This window comes from Peromyscus eremicus, chromosome 3, assembly GCF_949786415.1.
Source record: "Peromyscus eremicus chromosome 3, PerEre_H2_v1, whole genome shotgun sequence".
Taxonomy (NCBI): Eukaryota; Metazoa; Chordata; class Mammalia; order Rodentia; family Cricetidae; genus Peromyscus; species Peromyscus eremicus.
In genome coordinates this window covers 78,704,665-78,726,918 of record NC_081418.1, presented here as the reverse complement: position 1 = coordinate 78,726,918, position 22,254 = coordinate 78,704,665, and the positions used below count along the sequence as shown (strand labels likewise).

At 41.4% G+C, this 22,254-nt stretch overlaps 1 protein-coding gene across 3 annotated transcripts in view; it reads right to left on the bottom strand.

Moving 5' to 3' along the window:
- Smarcad1 (SWI/SNF-related, matrix-associated actin-dependent regulator of chromatin, subfamily a, containing DEAD/H box 1) overlaps positions 1-18,173 on the bottom strand; it is a 72,588-nt gene extending 54,415 nt beyond the window's left edge. Inside the window, exons 1-2 of one of the 3 annotated variants that reach the window (XM_059257904.1) lie at positions 18,052-18,173; positions 17,326-17,565 (exon numbers count right to left, since the gene is read on the bottom strand). In XM_059257904.1, coding sequence (XP_059113887.1) covers positions 17,326-17,515 — 190 coding nt within the window. In that variant the 5' untranslated portion in view covers positions 17,516-17,565; positions 18,052-18,173. Of the gene's footprint in view, positions 1-17,010; positions 17,126-17,325; positions 17,826-18,051 lie in introns of those variants that run through there. The other 2 variants (XM_059257905.1, XM_059257906.1) reach the window with 2 other exon arrangements.
- Positions 18,174-22,254: the final 4,081 nt, after the last annotated feature.

Below are 22,254 nucleotides of genomic sequence, written 5' to 3'. Positions count from 1 at the left end.
GGAAAACATGGGAGTCTTTTTCTCCTCCTATCATGCGGGTCCTGGTGAACCCAGGTCAGTCTTGACCTTAACCTTATGAGCTATCGTCAATGGCTCAACAGGTGGTCTCATCTAAAAGGTCAGATGCTTTATGGAATCTGAAACTATCTGACAAAAACAATGCATTATGTTACATTAAAACCACTGGCCCATTCTGCATTTTAATGCCTCATTTAATCCATGTATTATTCTGTAACATATGGCTTGGTCATTTAGAAAATACCAGCTGATTAATGTACATCTTCCAAATGTGAACATGTTACAGGAGTTCCTGCAAAGTTCTGCAGCTAGTTTTTGCTGTGGAATAATCCTTCAGTACACTGTGAATATGTATTACTCTCATTGGTTAATAAAGAAACTGACTGACGTATAGCAAGGCAGGATAAAAGTTAGGCAGGACAATCAAACTTAGGATACCAGGATGAAGAAGGGTGGAGTCAGACAGAGACACCAGCCAGCCACTGAGAAAACAGAATGTGTAGAAAATGAGGTAACAAGCCAAGAGTCACGAGGCGAAACACAAATAAGAAATACGGGTTAATTTAAGTTAAGAGATAGCAAGTAACAAACCTAAGCTATTATTGGCCAAGCATTTATAGGTCATATTAAGCCTCTGAGTAGTTATTTGGGATTTGGAGGGCAGTAGCAAACTTCTGACTACATAGGGTGTTCCCACCCAGTGGGGCCAGAATTTCCATGTAAAACCTGACCAAAGCTTAAAAAGGGATTCTAGACACACAAAAATGGAGTCAAGCACAGCTTCTTGGTAGCAGCATTTTCTCGGTTGGGCTCTTTTTGCTGGCAGCGAGCAGAGGCACGACTCCTCTAAGAAACGGCTTTCTGGCATGATACTAGTGGCAAAAATGGAGAGCTCTTTTAAGAGGTCCTACTACCAAACACTTATATGGTGTTTATCAGCAGTGGACAGCATGCTACTTGGTGGCAGCATTTACCCAACAGCTTCCCAGAATTGGGGCAGTAAACATGACTCTCCCTGGTACTTCGACCATGAAGCTAGGCTCTCAAGAAGCCGAGCCAGGCACAGCCAGCTGCCAAAGCAGCTGCTTTGCTTCTAGCCAGACTACTTAGCAGTTTAAAAGCTCATATAGTCAGAAAAAGATAAAGATATGCAGTAAAGACAGATTCAGACGAGGAAAAAAAAAAAAAACCTCTGAATGATTCACAGTGTGTTTAAAAATAATCATGGGCTTCGGAGAGAGAAGAGAAAAAACATATACAGTCATAGATTAAAAAATATAGTTTTAAAATAATAAGGTCCAAGAAAAATATCATGTAAAGATGGGAAATACACAGAGAGTTTGGATCCTGTATGTTACTGTGTTGTCTCTGTTTTTTTTTTTTTTTTTTTTTTTTTTGGTTGCTAAGAGACAATGCATTATGAAAACTGCTAGATTCAACCAACCTATATATTTTAAAAATATCTTGACTTCAAAATTTAGGTCAAAATGTGTGCTACTTTGGGGCAGAGGTTTTACTTTTATTTCCATAGGAAATGAAAGGCTGTAGATTCATTCACAGTTAAAGATGATCAGGTTTGATCAAAGAAGACACACTGAAAATCCTGTCTACAAAAATAGAAATAAACCTAAAAGAATTACAAGACATGTGATAACCTGCTCAAACACATAAAACCAAAAAAATCACCTTTGACTTGTGTATAATGCCCAATCTATACTTGTACTAGTGCAGATATGTACGTTACCTTTAAAAGTTTCAGAGTAAGGAGACCAGACATCAATGAAAATGGATGGCCCAGTGATCCAGCATCCAAAACAGCTTCTAGGATGCTGACTGAGATGATTCAGCCTCACAGAATACTACATCTAAGACCTAACACCTATCCTGATTTTCTCAAGGTTCCTCCAAAAATTACCAGAGGCCCCAATCAACAGGTAGTAGTCTTGAAAACTACATCCATATTCCTAAAAAATGGGTTATGAATATTTATTATCATTTAAGGGGATTGTTTACAAGTTGTTAATGGACATGGTCAGAAAAAAAAAACTGAACAAGAGAGATTAGATTCAGGGATTTCATTCTAAAACGAAAAGAGGGGGGATTGGAGAGATGGCTCAGAGGTTAAGAGCACTGGCTGCTCTTCCAGAGGTCCTGAGTTCAATTCCCAGCAACCACATGATGGCTCACAACCATCTATAATGAGATCTGGTGCCCTCTTCTGGCCTGCAGGCACACATGCAGGCAGAACACTATAGACAGAATAAATAAATAAATCTTTAAAAAAAAAAAAAAAGAAAAGAAAAGAGGGAAATTCAGAAATGACAGGATAAAAGGGTAGATTACTAAATCTATTCTAACCCAAAAAACAATTATTAAACTTAAAATTTTTACATTGGCATGGATTTTGGTTTATTAATACAAATTTAAAGTTAATTTTGTTATACTGTGTGTGTATATATATGTGTGTGTGTGTGTATGTATATATATATATATATATATATATATATATATATATATATATATATATTTCGACTCTTGTTCAGGGTATTGTGCTTATGTAGCTCATTTAAAAATGTATAATTAAGCTGGGCAGCAGTGACACACGCCTTTAATACCAGCACTCAGGAGGCAGAGCCAGGCAGATCTCTGCGAGTTCGAGGCCAGCCTGGTCTACAGCTCGAGATCCAGGACAGGCACCAAAAACTACACAGAGAAACCCTGTCTTGAAAAACCAAATATATATATGTGTGTGTGTGTGTGTGTGTGTGTGTGTGTGTGTATAAGAAATACAGATTAATAGTCATCTATATAGTCAAACTTATAGTCGTGTTAGGTATGTTTTCAAGGTCATACACAAATATATTTAGATAGAAGATCTTCAAACACTTCAAAGACTTATAGTGGCATTTAATATGTTTAATAACCTAAGGCTTTTCATGACAGTGAGACATGTCTGCTCCTGGCAGCACCAATCTACTCCAGAGGAGATGATGGGCATCGAAGAAACTCCATATGGACTTTGCTTTCTTTGTGGAATGAGCCATTAGGACAAGAAACTGCCCTTGCCTCAATTGCTGACAATATTTTGTCCAAATTGCACCACCAGGATGCAAGGAAGGCAACTGCCAAACTTTGCCAAGACAAGGTAGGACAGTTAGTTCTTCAGAATTTCCTGCTTCACAACAAAGTCTGTCAGGTAAGCTAGGCCTGTGGGCCAGAGTTGGATACCCCAAAGTTACAGAGGAACTTTGGTTGACTGTCCAGGCAGCAAGATGTCCCTGTCATTAGGTAACATTTCACTTTTCTAGGGTCTCTGATGGAGTTGAAGACTAAATAGTAATAGTTTTCCTTAGTTATGATAAAAGGTAAATTAGATACAAAACTTTGGACTCACAAAGTTAGATGATATGAGTATTTAATTTTGCCAAATACAAATAAACTAGAAATTGTAACTGTAATTTTTACTTAACTATTTTGCTATATACAGTTTTACTATGTTAAGGTAAAAACCTTCCATTTTAATTAGACAAAAAGTGAGAAATGTTATGGAATAATCCTTCTGTACACTGTGAATATGTATTACTCTCATTGCTTAATAAAGAAGCTGACTGACCTATAGAAAGGCAGAACAAAGTTACGCAGAACAATCAAACTGAGGATACTGGGATGAAGAAGGCAGAGTCAGAGGGAGAAGCTAGCCAGCTGCCGAGGAAGGAAGATGTATAGAAATTGAGATAATAAGCCACGATTCATATGGCGAAGCACAGATCAGAAATATGGATTAATGTAAGTAAAAGAGTTAGCTAGAAAGATGCCTGAGCTATTGGCTGAGCATTTATAAGTAATATTAAGCCTCTGAATGGTTATTTGAACTGGCGGGCAGGAGAAAAATATGCAACTACAGGTTTGACTCCAGAATGTTAGGACCTGGCTTTGATTTGCCTTTTGTGACTCCTACCTTTTGTATCCAGTACCTTCTGTTTGAAGTATGTAAATCTTATCTAAGAGTTTCCTAAAGGTTCAAAGTCTATGCAAAATTTGGTTACAGGAGGACTCAGTAAATTGAGATGTTCTGTGCCTGGAAATTGCTTTGGCATTTGTCTCTTTAGGAGCTTCAGATAAGAGATCTTAGTGTATAGAAATTGACTTGTGCCGGGCGGTGGTGGCGCACGCCTTTAATCCCAGCACTTGGGAGGCAGAGCCAGGTGGATCTCTGTGAGTCCGAGGCCAGCCTGGGCTGCCAAGTGAGTCCCAGGAAAGGCACAAAGCTACACAGAGAAACCCTGTCTTGAAAAACAAACAAACAAAAGAAAAAAAAAAAGAAATTGACTTGCTAAAAGGTATAAATTGAATAAAGGAGCCCTTGGCTAAGCTATAGGAATCAATTCACCATAGGCTTGACTCCCCTTAGGCCACAGAAGGCTAAAATTCATCCTAGAATGTCTCTGTTTCTTCTTTCCAGGGATCCACATGAGCCCAACACCTGATATAACAGACATAAATAAATATATATAGAAAATATTATCAATATCTCCAGTAATTTCAATCTAAGTATTTGGATGCTATCAAACTCAGAGCTGTGTATACTAGTAGATTAGCAACCCAAAGGTGTAGCTTTCCTTTGGAAAGTAAGATACTCTATATTGACAAGCCTTGTGTAGTTTTGCTAGATATCACTTTGATGATGCTGAGAAACTCTGCCAAATACCTAAGTTTATATAAGTTAGTCAGCCATCATTCTTTCAAATAAAATGTGGCTGGACATTGTGGTAGATGTGTTTCTCCAACATTCGGTAGGCAGTCAGTCAGACTGCCAATGAGTAGCAGGCCAGCCAAGGTTACAAAGTGAGACCATGCCTCCAAAAGCCAAATAAGTGACCAATTAACTGAAAACAAATATCCCACTGCTCTTCTCTTTCTCTCTCTCTCTTTTTTGTTTTTTTTTTTTATTTTCCTTGTGATTTAAGGGGATTTTTTTTTTATGTAAAATGCAGATCAATGTGCAGTTTGTCCTTAAAGACACCTGAAACTTTTTTTTTTTCTTTTTTGGTTTTCCCAGACAAGGTTTCTCTGTGTAGCTTTGCACCTTTCCTGGATCTCGCTCTGTAGACCAGGCTGGCCTCCGACTCACAGAGATCCGCCTGGCTCTGCCTCCCGAGTGCTGGGATTAAAGGCGTGCGCCACCACCGCCCGGCTATTTCTTTAAAGACATTTTAAGTGAATTGTGTATTTACAAACAGTTTGAAGCCTTGCACTAACTCACAGCTGAATGCCTTTTGTGTCTTCTGTGTTCAAGGCACCATATCATTAGATAGAGGATACAAAAGGTTCCGGGCAGAAGGCAAGTTATTGTTCAACTTGCCCTTAAAGAAAAATAATGACACAGGAATCATATACACAAATTACAAGAGATGTAATAAAAGAGGACTAAACAAAATGCTAAATGAATGAGGGAAAACAAGCTATTTTACCAAAGAAAAAAGTAAAATGGCTTTTTAAAAGCAGACTATATCATTACCAAAAGTAATAGGAGGCAATAACATTAGCTTATAAGTTTTCCACAAACGGTATGCACAAGCAAACCCAACTTTTAAACTCTATTATGCCGATTCTCATATCTGAATAATGAACCAGAGTTCTAAGAGTTCAGGTGAAACAGGGTAAGGTGGGGATCAGAACATTTGGGGGGTGGAAACAAGAGGTTAGAGAGTTCAAGGTCATCATCAGCTATGTAATGGGTTTGTCTCAAGCCAGAGAAACAAGAGACCCTGTCTCAAAAAAGGTTCATGTCTGCATTAGGTTGGTCTTTTCTTTTGTTGAAGAGTAGGGAGGTTGAGACAGGGTCTTGTTATGTGGCTGTATAGCACAAACTGTCTGAGAACTTGACATTCTCTTGCCACAGCCTCCCAAAGGCTGAGTTTGATTTTTGTATTTTTAAGTGGCCCAACACCAAGGCTCAGGCAAAAACAAATAAATCACTACTGGAATATTAAACATTCAGAGCTAATTTAAATTACCCTGGTAATCCAAAACAAAGCTTCTCTCAACATAGAACGGAAAAGAATCTTTACATCCATGAGGTAGATTTCTGAAAGCTGGCAAATTCTCAATGTATAATCATAGATATTGCTCTAACATGACAATTTATTTACAAGACAATTCCTGGAATATCAGTTAAACCATGTATTTGTCCTTCTAAACGAACAAACAGGACTGGTGAGATGGCCCATTAGATGGACAGTATTTGCTGTCCCAGCCTGGTGACATGAGGTGGAACCCACATCAAAGTGTAAAAGAAAAATAAGTCCACAAAATTGTCTTCTGACTGACATATGCACACGTGCACATGTGCAACATTTCCTCACCATACAGATGATAGATAGATACAGACAGACAGACAGACACACAGATAAAATAATACATATGTGGGGGGAGACAAACAGAAGTTAGACATGCACCAGTACGGCGACACAAGCTTTTAATATCAGAACTTTGGGAAAAGATACAAGAGATGTAAGGACAGTCTTGTTTCGTGTGTTTGAAACTAACCTTAGTAACATAAAATCATGCACCAAAAAGTCAAAAACCAAACAAACAAAAGAGCTAGAGAGATGGCTCAGCAGTTAAAAGTAGTTGCCACTGCAGAGGACCTAGGTTTAGTTCACAGCACCCACACAGGCAGCTTACAACCAACTACAGCTCTAGACTGTCAAAGCCCTCTTCTGGCACCTGCATGCAAATGGTGCATGTACATACACTTCAGTGTACACACACACACACACACACACACACACACACACACACACACACAATTTTCTAATAACTTTTCTAAAATGAACAAAGTTCAACACGCAGCAGTAATAACCCCAGCACTCACAATTAGAGGTTGACGCAGGAAGATCTTAAGTTTAAGGCCAGGCTGGTATATAAAGTAAAGCCTTGTCAAAATACCAAAATAGACAAAAGGACAACTAGAATGTAAAAAACGATCCACTGTAAAACTAGACCATCTTAATTTGAATGATATAATAGGAAAATCAGGGCTGGAGAGATGGCTCAGTGGTTAAGAACACTAGCTGCTCTTCCAGAGGACCTGGGTTCAATTCCCAGCACCCAATTGACAGCTCACAACTGTCTGTAATTCCAGTTTTAAGGAATCCTAAACCCTCAGACATATATGCAGGCAAAACACTAGTGCACACAAAAAATTAAAAAATAAATCATTAAAAACAGAACATTTATGCCAGGTGGTGGCCTTTAATCCCAGCACTTGGGAGGCAGAGCCAGGCGGGTCTTTTTGAGTTCAAGGCCAGCCTAGTCTACAGAGTGAGATCCAGAAAAGGCACCAAAGCTACACAGAGAAACCCTACCTCGAAAAACAAACAAAAAGAATATTTAAAAAAAAATAGGAAAATCATTTTATTACAATAATTTCTAGTAGATAACTTACATGCTCTCTCTCTGGGGAAAGCTCTAGAAAAAAAAAATCGATGAATACACTAAATACAGGATTGAAAAGCCATTTCTAATACCATGTTCCAAGATGAAATGTGAATAAAGAATCACTTTAGGTTTAAGCCAAAGGAGGAAAAAAAAAATGAGTAAAAGGCTGGTAAACAGCTAAATGGTAAAGTGCTTGTCTAGCATGTGTGAAGCCTGTGTTCTATCCTCATCATGGAAAAGAAAAGCATTAAGCCTATGAGAGGAACTTGATCACAGAATGTCATCAATAATAAAAACGTAACTGGGAAATCTCAGTCAATACTAATAACAAAATTCACCAATACTGCAGTATATGTAAGACAGTCAAAAGCACAAAGGTTAACACCTCAAGTCTCAGGAAAGCAAAGAACACAAAATAAGTTAAGACACAGAACAGGCTTAAAAATGTCTATGACTGGACCCCACTGTAAGGCAGTTTAGATTGTCAAGCTAACACACTGACTGTAAGCTCAAGACCTACAAACACTATCTTAAAACAGAAATGTTACATTGGCCGTGGTGGCACATGCCTTTAATCCCAGCACTTGGGAAGCAGAGGCAGATGGATATTTTGAGTCAGAGAGTTCCAGGACAGCCAAGGCTATACAGAGAAACAAACAAACAAAAAGTTACACCAAGATATTAATTTTATGACAAAAATATTTGTAATCCATAGTTTGAAAACCCCTTATGAATTAATAAAATGGAGAACGGAGCTCCTTTGAGGTAGCAAATCTACATGAGGGGACAAAGGAGCTATATGCTTTGAAGCGCTGTCCCTGGAGAGCTCTGTTGTCTTGGACCCCTTGGCATACAAATGTACAAGATGTACAATATGCCTCATGTAACCCAAGGTGACTGAGAATGACCTGAACTCTGATCCTCCTACTTCTAACCTGAGCCATAACCCCAGCTTTTTAAAGTTTTTAATGGAGAAACTTGAATCTGTTCCAGTTTCTCTTGTTTTTCTCATTAAAAAATGGCTTCTAAGCCGGGCGGTGGTGGCGCACGCCTTTAATCCCAGCACTCGGGAGGCAGAGCCAGGCGGATCTCTGTGAGTTCGAGGCCAGCCTGGACTACCAAGTGAGTTCCAGGAAAGGCGCAAAGCTACAGAGAAACCCTGCCTCGAAAAACCAAAAAAAAAAAAAAAAAAAAAAAGGCTTCTGAAGCTGGGTGTAATGGTGAAGGCCTTTCATACCAGCACTCAAGGTAGCAACAGGGGGGATCTCTGAGTTTGAGGCCTACCTGGTCTACATAGTGAGTTCCAGAACTACATAGCAAGACCCTATCTACAAAGAAAAATAAAAACATAGTCAAATAAAGGCTTATGGGGAAGTAAAGACAGCTCAGCAGTTACAAGCACTGGCTACTCTTGACAGAGGGCCAAGTAATTCAAGAAATCCACAGGAGTCTGCTTATAGAGTATTAGGGAATTTATTAGGACATAAATTGAGGAAATACACTCAGGAATACAGAACTAAGTAGACAGCTGAATTTGTCCTCTGATCTGGCCGGGATCGAATTCACCTGGCAGTCCGCAGGAAAAAGGGAAGGGGCCTCAGGACCCACCCTCTCTCCCTTTCCTTTTAAGAGGTCACATACAAACGGCAAGTACCGCCTACTTCGGCCTGTATAGCCCAAAGTCATGGGAGGAGCAAATACTACTACAGCCCAAGGTTCAATTCCCAGCATCTCACTACTGCAACTCCAACTGAAGGGGATCCAATTTCTGCTTCTGGGCTCCACAGCACAGGCACACATGTGGTGCAAAGGCACACATATAGGCAAAACACCCATATACATACAATCATTTTTAATTATTTAAAAAAATGGTTTTCTTTTTCTTTTTTGTGTGTGTTGTGGATGGAAAAGAAAATGCTTAGTGGATGCATATGGGCCTGGACATTCTTATTTTTAATGTGTATGAGTGTTTGCCTGTATGTACATATGTATAGCGTATATCTGGTGCTCGAAGAGGCCAGAAGAGGGTATACAATATCCCTTGGAACTGGTTATCATTCAGGTACTCGGAACCCAGGTTCTCTCCGAGAGTAACATGCTCTAAACCACTGAGCCATCACTTCAGCCCTTGAACTTTTGTATCCCTAGTACATAAAATAGGGGGGAAAAAGTCAGAAGAGGATGAAACTGTGACTTGAAATCAAATATGCCATCTTGCTGTGCTGTTGTGCACACTGTGAGTGCAAACAAAAAGAATGACAAACAGTTTTGAGTACATTGTTTTATTTAGCAGAGTACATAAAATTCCACTGTTAGGAATGCTGGGTCGGCCGGATGGTGGTGGCGCACGCCTTTAATCCCAGCACGTGGGAGGCAGAGGCATTCGGATCTCTGTGAGTTCGAGGACAGCCTGGGCTACAGAGTGAGTTCCAGGAAAGGTACAAATCTACACAGAGAAATCCTGTCTCGAAAAACCAAAATAAATAAATAGGGCTAGAGAGATGGCTCAGCAGTTAACAGCACTGACTGTCCTTCCGGAGGACCCAGGTTCAATTCCCAGAACCCACAATGACAGCTCTCAACTGTCTGTAATTCCAGTTCCAGGGGACCCAACACCCATGGCAAAACACCAATGCACATAAAATATAAAAACAAAATTATTTCTTAATGGCCAGGCAGTGGTGGCGCATGCCTTTAATCCCAGCACTCGGGAGGCAGAGCCAGGCAGATCTGTGAGTTCAAGGCTAGCCTGGTCTCCAAAGCGAGATCCAGGACAGGCATCAAAACAACAGGGAGAAACCCTGTCTCAAAAAAAACCAAAAACCAAAAACAAAAAAAGACTGCTAGGTCCGTCCTTGTGTTAGATCTCCTCACTCCAAAGCAGTGAGTAACCTACATCTAATCTTCATCCTCTGTCCATAAACCACACAGCAATGTTAATGTTAACTGCTGTGTTGTGAAAGAAAATAGCTGGTGAATATTTTACCAGCTGTAAATTATATTCAGGTTTTGGTTTTCTAAAGTTAAAAGTAAAAAAATAAGTAGTACAAATTAGTTGACATAAAATTAAATATTTTCTTCTCCTCAAGCTCCTACAGCCTTGGTACAAATTAATTACATCTTAAGGCTTAAAGAGAATTTCAATAAGGTTGGTGGACTGACACAATTAATACATGATATATTCATATATGAAAATATTATAGCAAACCCCACTTATACAGTTTTATCAACTACAATTAAATTGTAGCAAGTATTTTTAAAATGCAAACACAATTTCAGACACTTGGAAATTTTAACTAGAAAAAATCCATAGAAATCACTTTTTAACAACTTTCAAGTCAAAGAGAGAGAAAGAAACACATATGTATGTGTAAACATTAGAAGAACTGAAATAAACTAGTGAACTGATAGATTAGAAAAACAGACTATTGACCTCAGAATCAAACATCTAAGACCTTAGAAATGAGAATAATACATTAAGTGGCTGCTAACTGGTAAATACTGAGCTGAGGATGAGATGAGATTTAAAGTTAAAAATCAATGTATACCAATTCATACTCTGAAGGTTGGCTATTATCAAAAATACAAAATCAGCAAGATATTGTGACTCACACCTGTAATTCCAACACGCAGAAGGCAGAGGTAAGAAGATTGTAATGAGCCCGGCCTAAACTACAAAGCTCCCAAAAACAAAACTTAAAATCATTTTTCTTCCCCCAAACAAACTGCAACAGAATTGAAAATAACTCAGGTTGCAGCTCAGTAGTACTGTATACAATCAACCCACATAAACTCTGGATTCAATTCCTAGTGTGCATGCACATACATACACATACACATATACACACACACACACACACACACACACACACACACACACTGAGTAAAATTTTATAATTAAAAAAAAAATAGAAGTGAAAAAACTGGAATCCATGTACTGGTTGTAGGAATGTTAAGTGGTATAGCCATTGTGGTATAGTAGAGCAGTTCTTCAAAAAGCAATGAAAGCAGAGACACCAAAGAAATAGATATGCACATATCCATGTTCAGAGCATCATGAGTCACAATTTGAAAACCAACCCAGTTATCCACTGACAGATGTAAAAAGAATGAAATATGATTTTGCCAATAAAAACTAGGAAATTCTGGGGCTGGAGAGATGGCTCAGCAATTGAGACCACTGGATGCTCTTCCAAAGGATCAGAGTTAGAGTCCCAGTACCCACCCTGCAGCTCACAACGGTCTGTTAACTCCAGTTCCATGTTATATGACGCCCTCTTCTGGCTTACTCAGTCACAGCATGCACATGGTGCAGACATACATCCCAGCAAAGCACCCATACACATAAAATAAATCATTTAAAAAATGAAATTCTGATACATACTATAACTTGGATGAACCATAAGGACATTATGCTAATCAAATGAACTAGTCAAAAAGACCAGCAATGTATGACTCTAATGAGGTACACAGTGTAATAAAATTAAGAGAGAAGAGAGTAGAGGGTAGTTTTCAGGGAGCAGTTACCAGTGTTTCAAGATGAGAAAACTTCTACAGATTGTTTGCAAAATTATGCAAATGCACTAGACCAAATGTGTCGTGAACACTAAACTATACTTTTTGTTACTGTAGTTTTTTGAGACAAGGTTTCTCTGTGTAGCCTTGGCTATCCTGGAACTTGATCTGTACACCAGGCTGGCCTCAAACTCACAGAGATCCACCTGCCCCTGCCTTCTGAGTACTGAAATCAAAGGCACATACCACCACCACCTGGCAGTACTTAAATTAAATTATACTTCTAAAAAACAGTAAAGACGTTCGGGTGTAGTGGCACATGCCTTTGGCAGAGCATTTGCCTAGCATTTCTAAAGTTCTGGGTTCATTCTGCATAATAAATTAAATAAATCAATCAAGACCTACTAATTAACTGAACACCTTCAAATCCAAAAGCTAAGAATGCTAAAGAATGCTTATGAGGCCATCTATGTAGCTCAGTGTTAAGTGCTTGTGTATCAAACATAAGGCCATGGGGAGGAAGGGACAGAAGAAAGAGGTGGAGGGGGGAAGGGAGAGAGGAAGAAAACATGCCTATACACACAAATAAGTAAATAAATATATAAATGTTTAGAAAAAAGATAAGGAATGTTAAAAGGTCTATAATCCCAGCACTTGGGAGGTGTAGGCAGGATGATTGAGAAATTCAAGGTCATTCTTAACTTGAACTCAAGGCCAGCCTGGTCTACAATTCCAGGGCAGCCAGGACTATATATAGATCCTGTCTCAAACAAAAACAAAGGATAAGAAAAAAAAAAAATCAATAAGATTGGAGCTACAGAGATAGATCAATGGTTAAAAGCACACACTGTTCTCCAAGAAGATCCAAGTTCAAGTCTCAGCAAGTATATCAGGCAGCTCACAAGCACCTACCATTCTAGTTCTTGGGGGATCTGATACCTCTGGCCTCTGCACGTACCTGCTAACTCGCTCTCTCTCTCACACGCACATCTCTCTCTCTCTCTCTCTCTCTCTCTCTCTCTCTCACACACACACACACACACACACACACACACACACACAGACACAGATGATGATGATGATAATGATTCTTTAAAAAAAGTTAAGCAAAACCACATTCTGATTAAAAAAGGCAATTCAACCCAATCCTTTTGTTTTGCTTCATTTTTGACAGTGCTGGGGACCAAAGCCCATGCATGCTAGGCAAGTATGCTAACAGTGAGCTTCATCCTCAGCCCTGGAAGAAGCAATTAAATTTTTCATATATTAAAAAAGGAGGGAAATGGGGAAATAGCTGAGAGGTTAAAAGGACTTACTGTTTTTTCAGTTCCCACCCCCCACATGAGGCTAATATGCACATAAACTCCAGCTCCAGATGATCCAATGCCCTCTTCTGGCTTCTGTAGACATTAGGCATACCCATGATGCACATACATATATGCAGGCAAAACATAAAAAATAAAAACAAACCCTTTTAAAGAGGGTGGTGAGATAGCTTAGCAGATGAAGAAGCAAATTTAAATCTCAGGACCCACATGGAAGAAGAGAGCCAACCCCAGCAAACTGTACTCTGACATCCAAACACATGCTCATACAGCCCCCAACAATAGTTTTTTTTAAGTTTGAAAAAAAAAAAAGAACAAGATACATACATATTAGCAGCACTGATAAATAAAACATCGCACTGAAATCTGGTTTACAAAGTGTTTTTACTTTCAGAGATGAGACTTAAAAAGTCTCACCCAATGCCTACTGAATTAAAATGAAGAGGAGGCTTCTATGCACACAAAATGATCTACCTATACATCCAATTCTTTCTCAACCCAATGAAGCCTGAAACCTGAAGCTTGGTGTGGGAGCCCATAGCTCTGCTCTGAGAAACCAGGAAGCATGTATGTCAGAGGCAGGAACACTACATGTACAAGCTCAGCCTCAGCTACACAAAAGATGCTGTCCCAAAAATAAATAATAAACAGCAGGATGGGATAGCACACACCTTTAATCCCAGTAGAGGCAGGCAGATCTATGTATGACCTGTGAGGCCAGCTTGGTCTACACAGTGAGTTTCAGGCCAGCCCAAGGCCTGTCTTAAACCTGTCTCAATAACAAGTGCAAAGCCAGCCTGGGCTATCTTAAAAAATTGAGTATTATCAGCGGGGTGTGGTTGTGCAGGCCTTTAATCCCAGCACTGGGGAGGCAGAGTCAGTGGGATCTCTGGGCTCCAGGACAGTCAGGGCTACACAGAGAAACTCTGTCTAGAAAAACCAAAAAAAGGGGCTGGAGAGATGACTCAGAGGTTAAGAGCACTGGCTGTTCTTCCAGAGGACCGGAGTTCAATTCCCAGCAACCACATGGTGGCTCAACAACCATCCGTAATGAGATCTGGCGCCCTCTTCTGGTGGGCAGGCATACATGCAGACAGAACACTGTATACATAATAAGTAAATAAATCTTTAAAAAAAAAAAGAAAAAAAAGGGGGGGGGGGTAATAACTACTGGAAAACTACCAGGATACCAGACATTAACTACATATGTACATACAACATTTTCATGCAATTCAAAATATAAAATAGTGAACAAAAATGTCAGTTCTATGCTTAAAATCTTTCCAGTTAATCAAAGCCTTTGGAAATCTGACTCTTAATCTATCAAGTTTCAATTACATCAAAGTCTTTTAAAAACGTTATCCTGCTTACTAGGAGTGTTGCCCAGCACATTTGTAATCCCAGCACATGGGAGGCTGAAGCAGTGAAAGGCCAGGTTCCACTACCTATCAATTCAAGGCCAACCTGGGCTTCGTAAGACCCTGTCTAAAAAAAATAAAATAAAATAAAATAAAATAAAATAAAAGGTTATTTTAAGGATAACTGTAAATAACCAGCCAATGTTACATTCTGGTAAGAGTAGCAAATAAAAAGATAAAAAGATACAGGGATGTCTTACTTAGGGTTTGATTGCTGTGATGAAAGACCATGACCAAAAAGCAAGTTGGGGAGGACAGGGTTTATTTGGCTTATATCTCCACATAGCTGTTCCTTTATAAAGGAAGCCAGGACAAGAACTCCAACAGGGCAGGGAACTGGAGGTAGGAGTTGCTGCAGGAGCCATGGAAGGGTGCTGCTTACTGGGTTGCTCCTCATGGCTTGCTCACCTGCTTTCTTTTTTTTTTTTAGTTTTTCAGGACAGGGTTTCTCTGTGTAACAGCCCTAGCTGTCCTGGAACTAGCTCTGTAGACAAGCTGTCTGGGAACTCAGAGATCCGCCTGCCTCTGCCTCCCAAGTGCTGGGATTAAGGGCGTGTGCCACCACTGCCCAGGTCAACCTGCTTTCTTATAGAATTTAGGACTATCAGCCCTATCAGTTCACACAATGGCTGGGCTTTCCTCCATTAATCACTAAATTAAAAAAAAAAATCTTGCCTACAGCCTGGTCTACAGCATTTTCTTAACTGAGGTTCTTTCCTCTCACATGACTTTAGCTTGTGTCTAGTTGACATAAAACTATCCAGTACAATGGGCGAAAATAAATGCTCTCAATCTTTGTGGCCACACTAATTTAAAACCTTTTGAAATACTGTTTGCCATTAGAAGTAAGTTTTTGAAACAGAAACTAAAGCTCCTAACATTACCATCACATTCATAAGAAACTAATATAACCAGGTGATGGTGGCACTTGCCTTGGGAGGCAGAAGCAGGCAGATCTCTGAGTTCCAGGACAGCATGGTCTACAGAGCATGTTCCAAGAACAGCCAGGGCTACACAGAGAGGTCTATCTCAAAAAACACAAAAAAGAGCCGGGCGGGTGGTGGCGCACGCCTTTAATCCCAGCACTCGGGAGGCAGAGCCAGGTGGATCTCTGTGAGTTCGAGGCCAGCCTGGGCTACCAAGTGAGTTCCAGGAAGGCGCAAAGCTACACAGAGAAACCCTGTCTCGAAAAACCAAAAACACAAAAAAGAAGGGAAGGAGGGAAGCAAGGAAGGAACTGTCTAGTATGATTAGTGGTTTATTCTCAGAAACAAGAATGTCTGAATTTGTAATAGATTCTACTAAGTCTCTTAACCTCCATGAGTCTCCTTTCCAAAAATGTGACTATTTACCTTATAGGATTAAGTGACATAATGAGAAGCATTCACCACTATACCTAAAAAACTAGTGTTCAGATGCCGCTGGGCGGTGGTGACGCACGCCTTTAATCCCAGCACTCGGGAGGTAGAGGCAGGCAGATCTCTGTGAGTTGGGGCCAGCCTGGGCTACAGAGTGAGTTCCAGGAAAGGCGCAAAGCTGCTACACAGAGAAACCCTGTCCAGAATATTTTGATGCCAAGTGAGCTGGGTCGGCAAATAAAAGTGCTTGCCCTATAAACCTGGCAACCTGAGTTCCACCCAGAGAACCACGATGCAGAGAAAACCAACTTCTCAAATTGTCCTCTGACCTCCACAACATGCTATGTGAGTTATATCTTTGTTCCAAAAATCTTCATTTTGGACTTACTCTCCTCAGTTGCTTGTCCACAACCATCTGCGACAATTGGCTTAAAATGGTTATTCACCAAGAGTAGTAACAAATACTACTCAAGTGAATTCTAGATAGTTCCAAGAAGTCAGTTGGAAGCAGTACTTAATCTTTAGTTGGACATAGACATTATCTTTAAGCATCTGATGCTCTAGTTCAGAGAGGTCATCAGAGGTGGGTCAACCTTGTAACCATGGCTGCAATCCCAGCACTGGAGGGGGTGAGGCATGGGTACTGCTTTAAGTTCACTGCCATATAGGTCTACAGAATGAGTAGCAAGCAGCACTGGAATGCACAGCAAGAACCCAGTTTCAAAAAGCCAGGAAAAGATGCCAGATGTGGTGACACGTGGCTGTGATCCCAGCACTCGGGAGGCAGAGGCGGGAGGATCACAAGTTCAAAGCCACCCAGTCTACATCGTGAGTTTCACAGCAGCTCAAAGCTACACAATCAGATCCTGTCTCAAACAAAAAAAGGCAGGGGAAAAAAAAACAATCTAAAAGAATATTAGAATGAATGAAAACCTGTAATCAAATTAACAGCCTCAAGGTCGACCACACGACAGGACTGACTCCATTGCTCTCTGAGTAGCCATCCTGACCTAACCCTAGGCTTTCCGCGTCCATCACTACGCTGTATTCCAAGAACTCCTACAAGTGATGATACAACAATGGAGGTATATGCTCGGTTGGCAGGTGTCGGTGTCTATGGCAGTACCAAGGCTGGCTGTACTTCAAAGGGCAAAAAATCAGAGACAACGTATCAACCTGTGTCATATTACGAATTCCTCTTGCCTGTCACCTCTGGATGCTGTATCAGTTTGCAACATGGTAACTCACCTGTTTTTTCAGTTACATCTGAGTCTGGCGTGTTTGCCCTGCTAACTTCCCCTTCAGCATTCTCCTCTTCAGCACTAAGAGAAATTGGTGATGAAGGACCAGGCTGGGAGGGCTGAGGGGATGCTTCGGGAGCTTCCTCAATCTTATTCCTTTTCTCAAAGCGAAAACGGTCCAAGTTGAAAAGATTCATATTGATAGAAACCACCTCCCTGAGGGGGCTGGCAGCTTTCAATGAACTAGCTGCAGGGAGGGAACAAAAAAAAGGGGGGGGGGGGGAGGAATGAGGCGGTGAAAACAAGAAACCACACAAAGCCACCACACTTGGCTCCGAGAGAAAGGGGGACCGCACAGATGCCGGGGCCCGGTTCCGGCTGCGCTTTGTTAGGCCATACGGAGGCGGCGGACCGGCGTCCCCGCCGAATGCCCGTCGCGCCCCCGCGTCGTCGCCCCGACCCTCGCGGTCCTCACCCGGGCCGCAGAGGCGCGCGCCCGCCTTCCCGCCGCGTCGCCCGAACCCAGCGCTCGCCGCCTCCTCACAGCCCGCCAGGCCCGCGCCTCCGCCGCGGGGACACAAAGGGCCGAGCGGGGAGCGGCGCTGCGCCCGGAAGTAGACGCGGCGAGGCCCCGGCTAGGAGGAAGCCCACAGGCCGGCGCGCCGCCGCCGCCGCCGCCGCCGAGGGGAGCCCGGCCGCCCGCCTGCCCGGCCGCCCGCCCGCCCGCACTTACAGCCTCACAAGCTCCGCGTTGTAACAAAGGTGGAAAAGAACAAAATAATTCCTGGCGGGAGGCGACGGTAGCCCGGCCGGGACCTTCCAAGCCAGCGCGGAGCAAGCCACCGAGCGCGCAGTGATGACGCAACACGCAGCCCAGGCCTTGGGCTTCCGAGCGCGGCGTGGTCAGAAAAATGTCTGAGCGCGCTGTTGTCATGGTGACTCGTATCTACCTCGGCGAGGTTCTAGGCGTGTGATTGTTCCTTGGTTCCATTTCCCCACGCTAGCTACAGCGCCAGCAGAACAATGGCAACACAATGATAACAAATGGCGTCGTGATGTATAATTAACATGTAGTTTGTATGCTACGTTCCACAATGTCAGATATGCAATGTAATTTTTCACTACAATTGTGTTTTCCGTTTTGGACCTGACAGTGTTTTAGCTGTGTACCCTCCATTACAAGATAGTTTTACAAAATAAAAGCCGAGGCCCGGCTAGCGAGATGGCTAAACCCGGAAATGCACTTGCTACTAAGCTTGATGAACCTGAGTTCGATCCCCTAGACCCGTATTGTGAAAGGAGAGAACCAGTTGCAAAAGGTGTCCTCTGGCTTCCACATGATCGTAGCCCCATCACCGGAACCCACCCTGTAAGGTTTCCTCACCTCTACCCTACTATCCTACTATACTAGGAACTTCCGTCTACTGTGTATATCACCCTTTGGGTGACACACACAAACCATACCCAAACAAGGGCAGTTGCGGTAAAATAATAGCACATTCCAGGTGGCCTAAACAAGAGGAAACATTTTCTCACAGATCTTTAGTACACTGTGAAAATATTCATGGAGCAGATCTATTCCAAGCCTCTTTTCTGGGCTTGCAGATGCCATCTCCATGTGGCTACGCCTTACCTCTACCCTAGACCATATTTCTTCTTCTAATGAGAATATGACTTGTACTAGACAAGGGCCCATGCTAGTTACTTCGTTTTAACTTAATTACCTCTCTAAAGACCCTATCTCCAAATGTGGTCACATTCTGAATTAACTGGGACTCTGGACTCAACATACAGATATTATGAGAGCAACTAATAATGAGCAGGAAGAAAGGAGAATTCTGTGAAATTCTCTCCATAAAATCTTCTGGAATGAGCCGGCGGTGGTGGCGCACGCCTTTAATCCCAGCATTCGGGAGGCAGAGGCAGGCGGATCTCTGTGAGTTCGAGGCCAGCCTGGTCTCAAAAGCAAGTTCTAGGAAAGGCTCAAAGCTACACAGTGAAACCCTGTCTCGAAAAACCAGGAGAAAAAAAAAAAAAAAAAAAAAAAAAAAAAAAACCTTCTAGAATGATAGAGAATTTGAGGCTGATAGTTATGTCTCTAAATCTTGACCCTGAAGCTGATCACTCAAAGTTCAGTCTTTGAGCTTCTACTTAACACACTCTACACTGCAAAAGTAGACTGATTGTAATGATGGCTAGATATATTAGCCAAGTCATCAAAGTAGAGAACTAAAATGAGTGGCATAGTGTGGTTGTTTAAATGAGAATGATCCCCATTGGCCCATATATTTAAATACTTGGTCCTCCATTGGTGCAACAGTTTGCAGAAGAATTAGGAGGTGTGGCATTGTTGGAGAAGGTGTGTCACTGGGAGTGGACTTTGAGGTTTCAAAAGCCCACGCCACTCCCCCTCCACCCCGCCCCCACTCGTGTTTTCACATGCACACTGTCAGTATCTTGGTTGTGGAACAAACAGAAGCTTTTTTTTTTTTTTTAATGAATATCATAAATACAATTATTGAATAAATACTGTGAATGTAATCAATGAATACCACAAATGTAATTAATATCATGAGTGTAATTAATCAATATCATGAGTGCAATTTAAAAAATAAAATCAAATAAAATTTTTAAAAAGGTAATAAAAATTGAAAAAGTAAATAATTACATATTTTGGAGTGAAATTTTATTTATCTTACCTAAGAGTCAGACTCACAGTAAACATATTGCGCAAAAAATTATCTTACTTAAAAATTATCCTCCTGTAAATGCAAATTGTTAGGTCAGCCTGGGCTACATAGTGAGTGTTGTTTGATACAGTGGCCAGTAGCTAGACTACAGAGAAAGCCAAACAAAATCTTTCTGATTCTCCTGTCTAGCCTTCCCAGTACTGGGATTACAGGAGGTACAAGAAGAGCCTTGATGACATCTCTGTGGTCTGAGTGAAGATAGGTCAGGCTGCTGCTGGGTTCCCTCATACCCGTGCTAACAAGAATACAGTACCACTAGGGAGGGGGCTCTCTGATGGAGGACCTGGAGAATCCTCAAAAGGGCATCCTTGTGAGAAAAGTCATCTTCAATAGCATTGGGAAGAAGGGAGGAAGAGGAAACGACAGATATCTTAATGAGTAAATAGGACAGTTACTGTTTAGTGTAACTCAGAAATGTCAGATGGCTTTCAATGCACACTAAAGTTTAGTCCACACACCAGAGTTCAGATCGTGAATGGCCAACAGAATGCTTTTGGTTTAGCAGTAAAACTGGCTTATAGTGAAGTAAATAGGATCCTTTTTAAAATTTATTATTTATTTTACATCCTGACTGCAGTTTCCTTTCCCTCCTCTCCTCCCTCCTCCCTCCATTTCCCCTCCCCCATACACTCCTCCTCTGTTTCTGTTCAGAAAGGGACAGGCCTCCCATAGGTAGTATGATCCTTTTTAAAAACCACAACTCCAGCCAGGTGGTGCTGTCACACGCCTTTAATCCCAGTACTCGGGAGGCAGTGGCAGGCAGATCTCTGTGAGTTCGAGACCAGCCTGGTCTACAGAGTGAGTTCCAGGACAGGCTCCAAAGCTACACACAGAAACTATTTTTTGAAACTATTCTTTTTTGAAACAATAGTCTAGACTTTTGTTTAGTTACACTTTAAATGTAAAGCCACATTTGAAACTATTGGATTGTACTTTTGGCGGGAAACCACAACCCACTGAACAGGATTTTCTGGACTGCTCAGCAGGATTATCTAGATAGCTTCAAGGGCCATAAACTGCAGACAGAATGTCCACAGGCATACTGCCCTGTATCTGTTCAAGTTGTCATGGCACATTCCTGAGGTCCTTCCTGGAACTGAGTACAGCAGGTGGTCTAAGATGGCGGCCCTCCCCTAAGATGGAGTCTGTATTGCCTTCACACGATTACTGTTTCTTTCTAAAGAAATGACTTTACAGCTTTGTACAGCAGTGGGGAATGCTGCCTCCAGACCTGTTGAACATTGGGTTTATACTTATATTTACATTACAGTAACATGAATATGTTTAAAGACTATGCTTAGGTCTCTTGTCTCAGAACTAAGCAAGTCAAGCTTGTGTTTCAACTTGTGTTCACTATCCTGTTACAGGGAGTAGTTAAAAATAAGGAAGCATGGGGATGGAGAGATGGCTCATTGGTTAAGTGCACTGACTGTTCTTCCAGAGGACCCAGGTTCAATTCTCAGCACTCACACGGCAGCTCACAACTGTCTGTAACACCAGTTCTAGGGTGCTGAAACACCAATGTACATAAAATAAATAAGTTATTTTTAAAAAAATAAGGAAGCATGTGGAAGTCCGTGGTCTGTGCTGCCATTGACTCTGAAGGTCAAGGAAGCTTCTTTTGCAGTGGTATCCATGACTCACAGTTGAGAAGGAAGACACAGAGGCCTCCGTGACAACCTCTCTCCCCCACCCCCTCCCCCACCCCCCAAAACAAAGAGTCTAGCCAGGAAGCCATTGAAAAGAATTCTTAAAATTTGTGATAGGGATGCTGAAGCTTTTCACAGTTGATGGATTCTGGTGGGGGTGGGTGGGGAAAGACTCAGTTTTCTTTAAGGAGCTGCCCACTGGGAGTTTGACCATGCTCCAGTGAGTATATGGGCAACACAAATTGGATTTGGTATATTTTTTTTCTTTTTCTCCTTTTGTTTTGGGGGAGGTCACAAGGGTGGGGAATGGACCTGGGAGAACTGGGAAGAAAATGTGATCAGGGTACATTATGTGAAATTTCCAAATAATCAATACAAATATATTATTAAAAAACATAAAGAAGCAACAACCTGTACTGTTCTTGACCATGCCAATTTAGTCACAATCCCCAGTGACTGATGCGCCTGACTTTTATTTATGGAAACACGTTTTAGTGTGGTTTATATAAAATAGCAAACAAGAATATTTAATACTTC